This window comes from Lissotriton vulgaris, chromosome 3_1, assembly GCF_964263255.1.
Source record: "Lissotriton vulgaris chromosome 3_1, aLisVul1.2, whole genome shotgun sequence".
NCBI classification, from domain to species: Eukaryota; Metazoa; Chordata; class Amphibia; order Caudata; family Salamandridae; genus Lissotriton; species Lissotriton vulgaris.
Genome location: NC_141689.1, coordinates 672,804,314 through 672,819,534, shown reverse-complemented (window position 1 = coordinate 672,819,534; position 15,221 = coordinate 672,804,314). Strand labels below are relative to the sequence as shown.

The window sequence follows — 15,221 nt, the reverse complement described above, 5'->3', positions numbered from 1 at the left end:
GATAGAATGGTAGATACCGATGATAGAAGGAGTTCTTTGTTGTTGAATACCACGCTGGAGGGGTTGAATGGTAGACACCCATGATAGAAGGAGTTCCGACGCCCATGATAGAAGGACTTCCTTGTTGATGAATACCACCCCAGAGGATGGAATGGTAGACACCCATGATAGAAGGAGTTCCTTGTTGATGAATACCACTCCAGAGGATGGAATGGTAGACACCCATGATAGAAGGAGTTCCTTGTTGAATACCACTCCAGAGGATTGAATGGTAGACACCCATGATAGAAGGAGTTCCTTGTTGAATACCACTCCAGAGGATGGAATGGTAGACACCCATGATAGAAGGAGTTCCTTGTTGATGAATACCACCCCAGAGGATGGAATGGTAGACACCCATGATAGAAGGAGTTCCTTGTTGATGAATACCAATCCCGAGGATGGAATGGTAGACACCCATGATAGAATGAGTTCCTTGTTGAATACCACTCCAGAGGATGGAATGATAGACACCCATGATAGAAGGAGTTCCTTGTTGATGAATACCACCCCAGAGGATGGAGCGGTAGACATCCATGATAGAATGAGTTCCTTGTTGATGAATACCACTCCAGAGGATGGAATGGTAGACACCTATGATAGAAGGAGTTCCTTGTTGAATACCACTCCAGAAGATGGAATGGTAGACACCCATGATAGAAGGAGTTCCTTGTTGAATACCACTCCAGAAGATGGAATGGTAGACACCCATGATAGAAGGAGTTCCTTGTTGAATACCACTCCAGAAGATGGAATGGTAGACACCCGTGATAGAAGGAGTTCCTTGTTGTATACCACTCCAGAGGATGGAATGGTAGACACCGATGATAGAAGGAGTTCTTTGTTGATAAATACCACCCTGGAGGGGTGGAATGGTAGACACCCATGATAGAAGGAGTTCCGACACCCATGATAGAAGGAGTTCCTTGTTGATGAATACCACCCCAGAGGATGGAATGGTAGACACCCATGATAGAAGGAGTTCCTTGTTGATGAATACCACCCCAGAGGATGGAATGGTAGACGCCCATGATAGAAGGAGTTCCTTGTTGATGAATACCCCCCCAGAGGATGGAATGGTAGACACCCATGATAGAAGGAGTTCCTTGTTGAATACCACTCCAGAGGATGGAATGGTAGACACCCATGATAGAAGGAGTTCCTTGTTGAATACCACTCCAGAAGATGGACTGGTAGACACCCATGATAGAAGGAGTTCCTTGTTGAATACCACTCCAGAAGATGGAATGGTAGACACCCATGATAGAAGGAGTTCCTTGTTTTATACCACTCCAGAGGATGGAATGGTAGACACCCATGATAGAAGGAGTTCCTTGTTGATGAATACCACGCCAGATGATGGAATGGTAGACACCCATGATTGAAGGAGTTCCTTGTTGAATACCACTCCAAAGGATGGAATTGTAGACACCCATGAGAGAAGGAGTTCCTTGCTGAATACCACTCCAGAGGATGGAATGGTAGACACCGATGATAGAAGGAGTTCCTTGTTGATGAATACCACTCCAGAGGATGGAATGGTAGACACCCATGATAGAAGGAGTTCCTTGTTAAATACCACTCCAGAGGATTGAATGGTCGACACCCATGATAGGAGGAGTTCTTTGTTGATGAATACCACGCTGGAGGGGTGGAATGGTAGACACCCATGCCAGAAGGAGTTCCTTGTTGATGAATACCACCCCAGAGGATGGAATGGTATACACCCATGATAGAAGGAGTTCCTTGTTGATGAATACCACTCCAGAGGATGGAATGGTAGACACATTTGATAGAAGGAGTTCCTTGTTGGTGAATACCACCCCAGAGAATGGAATGGTAGATACCCATGATAGAAGGATTTCCTTGCTGATGAATACCACTCCAGAGGATGGAATGGTAGACACCCATGATAGAAGGAGTTCCTTGTTGAATACCACTCCAGAGGATGGAATGGTAGACACTCATGATAGAAGGAGTTCCTTGTTGATGAATACCACTCCAGAGGATGGAATGGTAGACACCCATGATAGAAGGGGTTCCTTGTTGATTACCACTCCAGAGGATGGGATGGTAGACACCCATGATAGAAGGAGTTCCTTGTTGATGAATACCAGCCCAGAGGATGGAATGGTAGACACCCATGATAGAAGGAGTTCCTTGTTGATGAATACCACTCCAGAGGATGGAATGGTAGACACCCATGATAGAAGGAGTTCCTTGTTGAATACCACTCCAGAGGATGGAATGGTAGACACCCATGATAGAAGGAGTTCCTTGTTGAATACCACTCCAGAAGATGGAATGGTAGTCACCCATGATAGAAGGAATTCCTTGTTGAATACCACCTCAGAGGATGGAATGGTAGACACCCATGATAGAAGGAGTTCCTTGTTGTATACCACTCCAGAGGATGTGATGGTAGACACCCATAATAGAAGGAGTTCTTTGTTGATGAATACCACGCTGGAGGGGCGGAATGGTAGACACCCATGATAGAAGGAGTTCCAACACCCATGATAGAAGGAGTTCCTTGTTGATGAATACCACCCAAGAGGATGGAATGGTAGACACCCATGATAGAAGGAGTTCCTTGTAGGCATGGGCGGAAAATCCGTTCCGCTCGCGGATTTTGCGGATTTTCGGGAAATCCGCAATCCGCGAGATTTGCGAATTTCCTGCAAAATCCGCAAATCCGCGAGCAGCGGATTTTGCTCGCACTGCTCGCACTGTTCGCGTGAGTTCGCGCCCCGCGAATAAGTGGGAAATTGCAGAAATACGATCTAAGCAAAACTGAAAGTAACTACTTACCAGGTTCAAAAGTTCAGGCACATCATTAGTAGCCATTTCCTGTAGTGCTTCCTGAGGGGCCCCTCCAGAGTTCAGTTGCCAGTTGAAACTATTATGTGACCCTGCTCTGAACCTCAGAATAGTTACACATATGCCACAAAGGTCATGAATTACAGCTAAGGGAGACAAGCAGGAGCCAGGCTGGAAGTTAAAATCCATTAATCAGCCCCTAATTCATTATTGTCAGTTGGGGCAGGGCAGGTGTTGTAACTAATTTTGCAACAATGAAAGCACTTAGCAAGTGCAAAAGATCACTAATCAGGGCGCACTAAGGAAGCAGGTGCCAGCTAAAAAAATATTCTGTGACACATTAATCAGCCCCAAATTAATTCAGGTCACTTGAGGCAGGGAAGGTGTGCTTTGCTTTGCCGAAAATAATGTACACTGGACAACCAGAGGGTGTGGTGATGAAACAGAGGGTGGCATGGGTGGGCCAGAGGGTGGCATGAGTAGTCAGAGAGTGGCAGTGGTGACAGAGAGTGGCAGTGATGAAGAAGAGTGTCCCAAACAGGTTGGACACGTAGAAACAACAAGTTCGCAAAACTTGCGACCCGACAGGTAAGTTCGCAAATTGCGAAATAGTAAAAACCCTCGCGAACTGGCAGAAACACGGGCGAACACAAAAAAAAAAAAAAATTCGCAAATTCGCGGGAATTCGCGGATTTTGCGGATTGCGAGTTCGCAAATCCGCAAATTCGCGGATTGCCAATCCGCAAAATCCGCTCATGCCTAGTTCCTTGTTGATGAATACCACCCCAGAGGATGGAATGGTAGACACTCATGATAGAAGGAGTTCCTTGTTGATGAATACCACTCCAGAGGATGGAATGGTAGACACCCATGAAATCCAAGAATGTTTGCACTGTAAATCTAAGAATGTTTGCCTGAAGCCTAAAATTCTGTATAAAAAAAGAGAAGCCTGGTTCTGTAATGTTGAGCAGTCTCCTGAGAATGTACACACCGTGTTGTTGTACTTCTAGGACGCTTGTTACTTGGTTGCAGCCAATAAATTCGATCTTTGACTTCACCTAGAAGACTCGTGTTTCTGTGGTCTGAATCAGGAAAGTACTCGAGGTCTTTGGGTGTTGCCCCTGGCACCGCTGGGTTACCGGATCAGTACCGGTTCTGAAAAATCCAGTACCTCAGTTGGAGCCCAATATGGGGCGATTTCAGCGGTACCGGTCCAAGCCAGAGGTTCGTGAGGAGCTTCGTGTGAAAATTCCAGAGGACGGCCAGCCACTTCAGCGACCCCTGTATGTCGACGTGGTTCCCGAAGGTCTTTGCTGCGAGGTTCCCCGCTTCCCGACGGCTACGAAGGACTGCTGCCCTGACTATCGCCCTGATTTGGACCCTTGATGTTTGGTAGAGCGAAACGTTAGACGAGTCTTCTGGTGACGTCATCGATACATCAGTTAAGTATAAGTGGAGCGCCTCCCAGTTAGCCCTTAGTTTTGTTTGATTTGGAACTTGCAAGCGCCAAAGCCGAAGGACTCGTGTATTCACAAGAAAATCGTAATCGATAATCCTTTGAAGTTTGAAGCTAGACTAGAGAGCGAAGATGCCTGGTCTTAGCAGACTTGGAAATATGTTTTGTCTTGGTTGTAATAATAGGGACTCCCGACTGGAGGACTTGTGTCCGGTTCCTCCGATTGGAACTCCAACCTATGAACTATATGTGAAACATGGAGTAGGCCCCATCACATACAATGAAGTATGGATCAAATACACCAGAAACTACGGTGTTTTAAAATGGCCCCAATATGGTAGCTGTGATACTGAAATCCTAGATAATCTCGAAGTTAAACTTTTTAAGAAGAAAGCCTGGCTGGCAATGTTTGACTCTCTCCGCCTATGGCGTAAGGGGGCCAAACAAAAGGAAATTAAACTAGCGAAGAAAGATAAGAGAGAAAGGGGTATCTCTGTAATGCAAGCTGCTATGCAGTATAAAGACAATAAAGAAGAACAGATGAGTGAGCAGTTGCACAGGCAATGTAAAATGGTAATAGATAAATGTTATCCAGTTTTGCCGCCTCTTCAGCAAGACGCAGCAGGAGAGCTTGAAAAAGATCCCCTAATGTCGCATTTGTTAAATTCGCCACCGCCCTATGCCCAAAATTCTACAGCACCTCCACAACCTTTAGTTGTGCAACCCATGGTTGTTATACCTCCTGTTCCTCCACAGCACCCACCAGCTACTCTTCAGCTGGCTCCTATTCCTCCCGTGCAGCCTTCCCAAGGGTCACCCGCTTTTACACCTGCTCTTCCTATACTTCCTGCAACTTTAACTACTGTATCGACTACCACTCCTGGTACTCCTCCTGACACTGCCTCTGCATCTGCCTCATCTCATCCTGCCTTCCCACTTGTCTTTTCATCGACTTCTCCGTCTGTCTGCCAGAGAGTGGCAAGCACTGTTTCTAGTCTTCTAAACCCTTTGTTTGGAGCGGCAAGCCCGACTAATACCCCTGAACACAAACAGTTGCGTAGCCACCTGCCTGATTCTAGGGAGAAAGAAGTATTGGATCGTTTGGCACATAAATGGGTTACTGACCCGATGAGATATGAACTAGAATCTGTTATGGATGTCTTCCATCAGTGGGAAGCATCAAAGCAGAGGTACGTTTTTGGGAAAATGTGTATTTTTCTATGCGAAAATTTTGAAGAAAATGATTTGGACTCTAATCCGCCTGAGTTGAGCCATGTACGGTTCGAATTTTCAAAAGGCACAATTGTGGGTTCAGATGTTAGGAAAGCCGTTGCAACGTTGTTATCACTTAGGACTGAAGGTGTTTCCAAGTCGCTGTTTGATTCTGATTCCTCTGTCAAGAAAAAGGGTAGACAATATCCCATGAGAGAAGCTCCCCCAGTTTGGAGAGATGGGGACGCGAATGCTAACCCGATTATTCCTCCACACTTTCAGCGTGTGTGGGTACATGTCCCATGGAAGCGAGCTGAAGTATTAGCCCCTAAGCAGACATTGCCCGATCCCCGCAAAAACCCAACGGGGTATTACAAGGAATTGTCGCAGACTGCAGGTTCATGCATTATGAATTTAGCCGATGTAGATATGTTGTTTGGGAATGTTGTTCCACAGCCTTTATGGGGAAAGATTCGTCATACAGATCATGATCAAGAGTTAGGTGACACATGGGTAAATATTGCTGCTGCTGATGCTAGATAAGTTGGTGGTGCTAACCCTGAGCCTTTGGTGGCAAAACTCCCTGGTAGGATCATTGATTACATGAAAACTATAATGCCTGCGATGCGTGTAAATTGGGATAAGTTGTCTGCATGTAAGCAGAAGAAAGATGAAACGGTGTCTGATTTCTTCACCAGGTTTGAAGAAACATTTGTCGACCACAGTGGTCAAGATATGAGTACAGAAGGTGGTCAGGGACTGTTCGTCGATAAATTTGTTCACAATCTGCTTCCCGAGTTGTGTAAAAAGTTGAAGGATTCAGAGAGTTCATGGGCAGTTTCCTCTTCAGCGCAGATATTGGCTACCGCACAATATTATGAAAATAGAGACAAAGATGAGAAAGATAGAGCAGAAAAGAAAACGAAAGAGTTGAAAACGAAAGTCCTGTTACAGCAAGCATATCCGCCACGTGGTGGTAGTGGTCAGAATAATGGTGGGCAGAATAACTATCAGAATGATTATAGGCAACCTCAACAGTTTCAAAAGCCCAGAGTAGAGTATACTCAGCCACACGTTACTGTGGGTCCCAATCAGTGTTCGTATTGCAAAGAAGAGGGTCATTTTAAGTATAGTTGCCCTATCCTGTTACAGCGCGCAAATGGTGTGTCAAACACAAGAGGTAGAGGTGTTCAGCAAACACCTAGAGTTAGAGGACGCGGAAACGTCCCTCAGAATACACGCTCCTTTCCACCTCAAAATTCTATGAATAAGTTTTATCAGCAGAATAACGCATCTGGTAGGACAACTCAGTACTACGCTGATGATTACTATGTAGAAGATGAGTATATGGAAGGTAATGATTGCTAGGACAGCCATAGACAAAGAGAGGGAGTTGTTTCAGTTCCAGTAGATCAGAGTGGACCATACGTTGAGGTGATTACATCAGGTGTGTCAGAACCTTTTCTGTTGGATACTGGTGCTACAAAGAGTTCCATGATGCACTCAAAACTCCCTGGCGCACCTTTGTCTAGCAAAATGAATGTTTCTGTACTCAATGATCTTTATTTCGTTGCAGTTGCACCATAAAAGATATACAAAATACATAATATACATGACCACATTATTATCGACAAATGTACAAAATATACAATCAAGGAAAGTGCTGGTGCATGACCAAATAATTACCATAACCCTTCACAGCTAAATCATGAGTTGGGGCTTGAAACACACATCAATAAATATAGTTAAAAAATGTGTTAAAATATTCACAAGGTTAAAAAAGCATTAAATTGGGTTATAACAGCCAGACGCTTAAAATGGCAGAGACAATTTTGGTCTAATGAATTTTACAGCCAAGAGAAATCTACTGATGCCAAACACAATTACTTGACTAGTGTCCGTAATTAATATTCTACCAGCTTCCTTATGCGAAGTTGATCCGATATTACGGCACAATGGCACTATCCCTTTCCTTCTTGTTTCTACATAGCTTGAACAGAAAAATAAAATGTGAAGAATGTCTTCTCTTACATTATTTGTGCATAAGGTGCATTTATCGTTACTAATTTTCCCCCATTTTGACTCGGTTTCCCGGGTTCTTAGTATACCATACCTATACTTTAAATACAGGGTTTTCGCCAATTGTGGCTGAATCTCATCAAGAAACATTTCAAACTGGGCTACATTTTTTACCGTTAAAAAGTTTTCAGTCATGGGGCCATGTGCTCCAACGTATACTGCGTCATGGCTCGCAAGGGCCCAAAAGGAAAGTTTGACTATTTTCTTTGAGGACACGGTCAAAGATTCTGGATGGCTCCAAAAATGGGATAAACCCAATTTTGTTAACCAGATTTTAACATGTTTAAACCAAGAAATCTTACTGCTAGTGTCTAGTTCCAAATCTTCAACCAGTCCATTTTTATATTCAGTTAACTCAGGGGTAGTCCACAACCTGACCCATAACAATAGCGGTCTTAATATTGCATGTAGATCGGTGCGTCGTATGTTCATATCGAGGAGTAGGGGTAATAATGGAGTATTATTAGGAACCTTTAATAATCCCCTTATGAACTTATTCTCCAAGATTTCAAAGGTCTTTCTACACACAGGTCCCCAGAGTTCTGCCCCATACAAAACTGCTGACTGGACCTTGCATTTAAAGAGCTCTAACGCTGGGGTAACTGCCTTGTTTGCACATTTGTTATGTCTTTTCAGTATCGGAAGACAATTTTGTTTGAACACAATTTTTGATTTTTCTAGTTGGGGTCTCCAATTTAAAGATGAATATAATAATACCCCCAAATAAGTAAAACTTTGTTCGTAATCAAGTTTTTCTCCATTCAGCGTTAGGTTTTTCTTGAAACTTTTATGAGGATTGAGAGCCATATATTTAGCCTTTTTTACATTAATTTCTAGCCCTTTTGTAATACAATACTGCTGGAACCTATCTAATAGAATCTGTAGGCCCCGTGGGGTTTGTGAAATGAGAATCGTGTCATCCGCGAAGAGGAGGGACGGAACTCGTTCCCCCCCCAGGCGAGGTGAGTCGTTGTCACAATTCTCCATATAAACTGCAATATCGTTGACAAAAAGGGAGAAACGTGTAGGCGCCAGCACGCACCCTTGGCGCACTCCTCTCTTGATAGGGATTGCGTCTGTGAGTTCACCATTTGGGCCCCATCTTACCCTAGCGTAATTATTCTGGTGAAACCCAATCACTAGTTTCAATAATTCACCTGGGAACCCCTGCTTTTTCAGTGATTTCCACAATAAATCACGAGGAATAAGGTCAAATGCTGCTCGTAGATCTACAAAGGTAACATATAGATTACCTCTGCGGATGATGACATATTTCCAATACAGGCAGCATAGCCTTAATACCTGATCGATGGTCCCTGTCTTTTCCCTGAACCCTGCCTGATACTTAGATAAAACCAAGTTTTCCTCCAACCACGTATTTACGCGGTTTAGAATGTGCCTGGCATAAATTTTCTGTGTTATATCTAAAAGACTAATGGGGCGATAGTTCGCTGGGTCACCTCTATCCCCCTTTTTAAAAATAGTGATAATTTCTGCCCCGTCCCATGTATCAGGGATTTGGCCACCAGCTGCGATGACATTGAACAAATGATTTAAGTAAGGTGCCCAGATCTCTATATTATGCTTATAAAGATCACCAGGGATCTTATCCAGACCAGGGGCCTTCCCTTGCGTCTCAGAAGCAATTGCTGTTTCAGTCTCTTGTATGTCGAAGATTACCAATGGGTTTTCATCATTCTCTACCTGGGTTAGTATTTGGTTTGGGTTTTCCGGGAGCTTTTCCTCTATATTTTGGGCTGCATATAATGATGTAAAGTGATCAACCCATGTAGCTTCGTTTAGGAAAACCTCCCTCGAACCTTTATCTGGCTTATTTCCTTTAGCTACTAACTCCCAGAACTGCCTATGGTCTTTTGTTTTTGCAGCTAATAACATACTGGACCATAGATCCTCATCCCAGGATGATTTGGCAGCAGCTATTGTCTTGTTGTAGATTTTCCTTTTTACTTTAAGTTCTGCAGAGCCTTTACTTTTTACCGCATTAATCAGGTCGGTTTTGGCAACTCGGCATTCCCTGTTAAACCAGGGTTTGCCTACCGATTTTGCGTTCACCAACCCAATCCCTTTCCTAGGTTTTTTAGTAATAAGATCTAACAGTTTTTTACAAAAGGATTTATGTAGTCCAATGAATTTACCAGGTTTGCATTCATCCACATTATAGAATTCAAATGTATTCACAAATGTGGAATAAATGTTAGCCAACAGATCTTTTCTTTCAAGAATGTATGCCCATTTAACGGCCCTTCGATTATTACTTAATACAACATTGTCGCAAGTTAATGGGGCTACTGGGCTATGAGTGCCCTCAGTAACACCAGGTTCATTCAGCATACTAGACAAAAAACTCATTTCCAACGGGAAGTGATCGCTCTCAAAGCGTTCTCTAACCCTTAAATCATTTATATATGGCCACAGATTAAAAGAAACAGAAACATAATCTATCTTGCTCCTACAGTTCCCCCTACTAAAGGTAAATGCTTTCGGGGAGTCTGATGGCATGCGCCCATTACAAGCCCTTAAACCATGGCCTGTGAGCAGCCTTGTGATCTGGAGGGCTAATGTGGTCCCAGGAACAGTTCCATTATTCAGTACTGGTATCCCATTAATAACGTCCTCATCCTCGTACAATTTAACCATCCCCACAATCGGCTCAAAATTGCAATTCAGATCACCACATAAAATGATACTTCCATCTTGGCCTAGGGTGTCCATAAACATTTCCAATTTCTCAATACATGGAGATTCCCTGTTAGCGGGACATGGTCTATTGTACACATTTATGAGGTTTATCACCCTCTTATCTCTTGTGGTTAGTTTCAGTCCAAGTATGTCTAAAGAATCGGTATTTAACATTTTTATCCCCACATCAATGGTTGTACTGATCCATATTACCAACCCTCCTGAGGCTCGCCCTCTTACTGAAGGGACGGCCGCCACTTGGTAGGTTCTATATCCTATTCTATGGACCTGATCCGTGGCCCAGGTTTCCTGTAGCACACAGATATCAAATGTGTTAGTGTAACTATTCCAGTCAGGGTCACACATTTTTGTACCAACTCCAGCGATATTCCACGAAACTAATGTTATCAATAGGGGTCTCTCTTTTAAACAATGGGTACTAGATTTAACAATGGGAAGTAGATTTTGATCAACAATAGTACAGATGTTCACGTACCTATCCACAAATAACTCACTATTGTCACTATCTCCTTTCTTTGAGTCACGAGGCCTCGTGATTACTTCTTGGCCATTCCCTACCATATTATTACTATTGCAAACTTTTTCGCAGCCAATCTCCTGGTGATTAAATGGTATATTCACCCCCCCACTCTCCTTAAAAGGTGTAACATTAGGTTTGGGGATTACATAATTTAATGAAGATACCTCAGGTCTGGTGGTCAATGGGATTACCCGTAGTCAATCAACTGTTTCTGTAGGTTTTTCTGGCGCCCCGGTTAGGAACCCGATTTCATGCCCTATGTCCCTGTCTGTTGGTCCTTGTGAATTAGAAGCACCCCTTATTCTGACAACAGGTTGTGGTGAGAACTTGTTGGGACTTGATCTGTTAAAAAGATTGTATGCGATTTTGTACTGTTCCCCTTCGGGAGGGCAACTTACACTAGGTAAGGAAGTGGTTTCTCCAATGTATTTGTCAAGGGATGAATTTCCGACAGAATTGTCATTTCTACCTAATATTCTTTGGGCTACTGGTCCTAACGATGTGGGTCTCTTGGAAATACCACCATATGTTGTGACATTAAAAGCTAATGTTAGGATGCCACGAATTCCCCAATACAAAATTTCCAGTGAAGGTGAAAAAGCGTTGTTAGCGATCATTTCCGATCTAATTGAAAAATATGTGATTGAAGAGACAAGAGGCAACGTTTGCAATAGCCCTGTTCTGCCTGTTTTAAAACGAACTGATCCCTCCCAGCCACCTGTGTACAGATTTGTGATTGATCTTAGAGAGGTCAATAAAGTAGTTGTGCCACAATTTCCAGTTCTTCCTGACATTACTGCCCTATTGACTATGATTCCAGCCTCTGCAACCTGGTTTTCGGTGATTGACTTGAAGAATGCTTTCTTCAGCATCCCAATTGCTGAGGAAAGTAGGGATATCTTTGGCTTTAGTTTAGGAGGACGAAGCTTCTGCTTTAAACGCGCTCCTCAGGGCTACTGTGAAAGTCCATCAATATATAGTCAAGCTCTAAAAACACAGCTTGATACCATCGTTTTACCTGAAGGCGCTACCCTCATCCAATATGTCGATGATTTGCTTGTTGTGGCAGATTCTGAGGAAATCTGTAAAGAAGCCACGTGTTCCTTGTTGCGTCATTTGTGTGATCTGCATCACAAAGTGTCCCTGTCTAAAATACAATATTGTCGACAAGAAGTGACCTACTTAGGTCATCTCTTATCGAAGGAGGGAAGAAAACTGACCCCAGAAAGAATCCAGGCAATAGCTAAATTAAGTGTGCCAAACACACAGAGAGAAGTGCGTGCTTTCTTGGGTATTACATCGTACTGTAGACAGTGGATTCCAAATTTTTCTTTACTGGCAAAACCATTGGTGGCATTAACATGTAAAGATACACCCAATCCCGTGACTTGGTCCACAGAGTGTCAGAAAAGTTTTTCTGAATTACGCAAAGCATTATGATCGGCTCCTGTGTTGGGTACCCCCAACTACAGTAAGACCTTTACATTGTATGTCCATGAGCGAGAAGGGTGTGCATTATCAGTGTTGACACAATTGTTTGGAGACAAGCAGCGCCCGTGTGTATATTTTTCGGCGACGTTGGATCCAGTAGCTAAAGCATTGCCAAGTTGTTTAAGAGCAACAGCAGCAGCAGCTGTTTCTATTCGACAGTCTGCTGGTTTAGTGATGAATAACACGTTAGTGGTAATGGTTCCACATGCAGTGGACACGTTGTTAAACAGAACCAAGACACAGCACTTAACTAGTGCTCGATTGTCAGGTTACGAACTAACTTTGTTAGCGAGTCATGTGCACATCAAAAGATGCAGCACATTAAACCCAGCCACCTTGTTGCCAATTCCAGTTGAGACAGAGATTGATGAAGAACTGCATGATTGTTTTCTTAGAACAGAAGAAGAAACGAAAGGGAGAATAGACCTCCAAGATACTCCTCTTGCTGAATGTGATGGTACCTTATGGGTGGATGGTTCATGCTTCAAGCTTCCGAATGGTGACACGACTGCAGCATATGCTGTCACAACTTTGTATACAATTGTTGAAGCTGCACGTATTCCACATAACTCAGCTCAAGCGGCAGAATTGATTGCACTTACAAGGGCGTGTGTGTTGTCAAAAGGAATGAAAGTGAATGTGTACACTGACAGTTAGTATGCATTTGGCGTGGCTCATAGTTTTGGACGTCTGTGGCGTGAACGTGGGTTTCTGACTTCACACGGAGCCAAGATCCAGCATGGTCAGTTGGTGAATGAGTTTCTTGAATCACTGACCTTGCCTCTACAAGTTGCGATTGTAAAATGTAGTGCTCACAAGAAGGTGACTGATGATGTTGGTCGTGGAAATGCATTTGCTGATGAAGTCGCGAAAGAAACAGCAAGGAATGTGATGAGCAGAATGTATGTTGCGGGCCCTGCAAGATGGGTTGGTGATGTTGGTATGTGTGAGGACACGATAGAGAGTGTGAAATCGATCCAATCTGAGGCTACAGAGAAAGAGTTGAGCATGTGGAGAGAAAGTACGGGCAGAATGGATGCAAATGGTTGTTGGGTTGAATTGTCAGAGCATCAGAGATGGTTGCTACCCGATGCGTACGTGCTTGCAGTGGTTACAATGGCTCATATCAGCGTGAAAGGGATTTGCAAGTTGTTGGCACCAGTATGGCAGAATGCTGGCATTCCTAAGTGTGCAGAGAATGTGGTCCATAATTGCAATTTGTGCCTGAAACACAACCCTGGTAGGGGAACCCCAACTCCAGCTGGTCATTTTGCACCTCCTAAGTATCAGTTTGAGGTTTTGCAGCTAGATTTCATCCACATGGAGAGGTGCAACAATTTAAAATACGTACTCGTTATTGTCTGTGCCTTCTCAAGATGGGTAGAAGCATATCCCCTAAAGGACAATACTGCCTTGTCCACAGCAAAAGCCCTTGTCAAAGAATTCTTCCCCAGGTTTGGAATGCCGAGAATGGTCTGGAGTGATAATGGGAGTGAATTTGTGGGTCAAGTGATGAAGAAAGTATGTGAAGGGCTAGGCATCCGACAGAAGTTTCATGCTGCAAATCACCCCCAATCAGCTGGATTAGTAGAATGCTATAATGGCACCCTGAAACTAAAACTAGCCAAGATTCAGCGAGCACTGGTCTTAAATGGCCTGACGCTCTGCCTTTAGCACTCCTATCCACCAGAATGACAGTGCATTCCAGAGTGAAACTTAGTCCCTATGAAATTGTCTTCGGCCGTCCGGCCAACATATGGGGGGTGCCCAGACCCACAAAGTTCAGTGAAATAGAGCACCCTGTTTTGCTTGACTATTTGTATGAATTGACGGCTAAATTGCGTGTTTTACACCAACAGGTCCATGACTCTCTGCCTCCGGTCTCTGAAGCTCCAGGCCATCAAATCAATCCTGGATCCTGAGTGTTGGTGAAAAACTTTCAGCGAACAAAGAACGAACAGCCTAGTTGGACCGGCCCACACCTCGTCCTTCTTTCCACAAGATCAGCCGTTTGTGTGGAGGTTAAGAAGAACTGGATCCATGGGATCCATTGTAAACGGATCTCCCTGCCTCTGCCCTATGACCGGTGGGTCCAGGAGGGTGTCGCCAACTCAGAGACTGAATCTGTGCCACGATTTATACCTTTCAGTGATGCTTGTGTGAAAGGAACAATTACAGAACAAGAGAGTGACAATATTTTGCAACCAGCTGTACCATCATCAGCCCAATTGGACACTACAGAACCTGAAGCCTTGTTTCAAGACCATACAATACCGGGAAAACAACGGTATAATCTGAGGCCGAGAAATACGAACTAATAAAATTGAACTAATACATTTTTTTCCCTAAATACTATTTTTGAAAGGGCAGCTCTTCCATCTGAGAAATTTGCTCATTTTTTATTTGAACCGCCATCCGGTTCTGCTGCTAGGGTCGCGGTTGCCACAGTCTTTGGAGTGCAGCTGGAGACGGTTAGGTCGACAGTTCTGGTTGGTCTAAGGGAGTTACCCTGGACTGAACAGAAGCACTCCTTAGCAGAATCAATCTCCCATCGCTGGCAGCAACTTAGAGGATGGAGTTTCCCAAGATAGAGAGTCCTGCCAAATCAGCGAACTTTGAAACCAGAATATGCACTATTATGGCGAAAAAACAATTTTTAATAATATGCATCCTTATGTTGTGCAGTATAATGATGTTTTTGATTGGCTATGCTTTATTCACCTTTCGAGTTTCATTTGCACACGCCACTCAGCCCACACCTCCTCCTACTGTTCCCCCACACTCCTTTCACCCTCTACCTGAACACGAGTCTGCCAGAAGGTTAGAATTTGTAAATAACTCATTTGTTCAGCTCCTACACCAGCACCAATCTGTAATGAACAC

The 15,221-nt window shown here is 43.7% G+C and overlaps 1 protein-coding gene across 1 annotated transcript; it reads left to right on the top strand.

Moving 5' to 3' along the window:
* The first annotated feature begins 4,447 nt into the window (after positions 1-4,447).
* Positions 4,448-6,895, top strand: LOC147726911 (uncharacterized). Its single transcript, XM_086963009.1, is given in 1 exon segment — positions 4,448-6,895. A coding segment is annotated over 1 exon segment (2,448 nt).
* Positions 6,896-15,221: the final 8,326 nt, after the last annotated feature.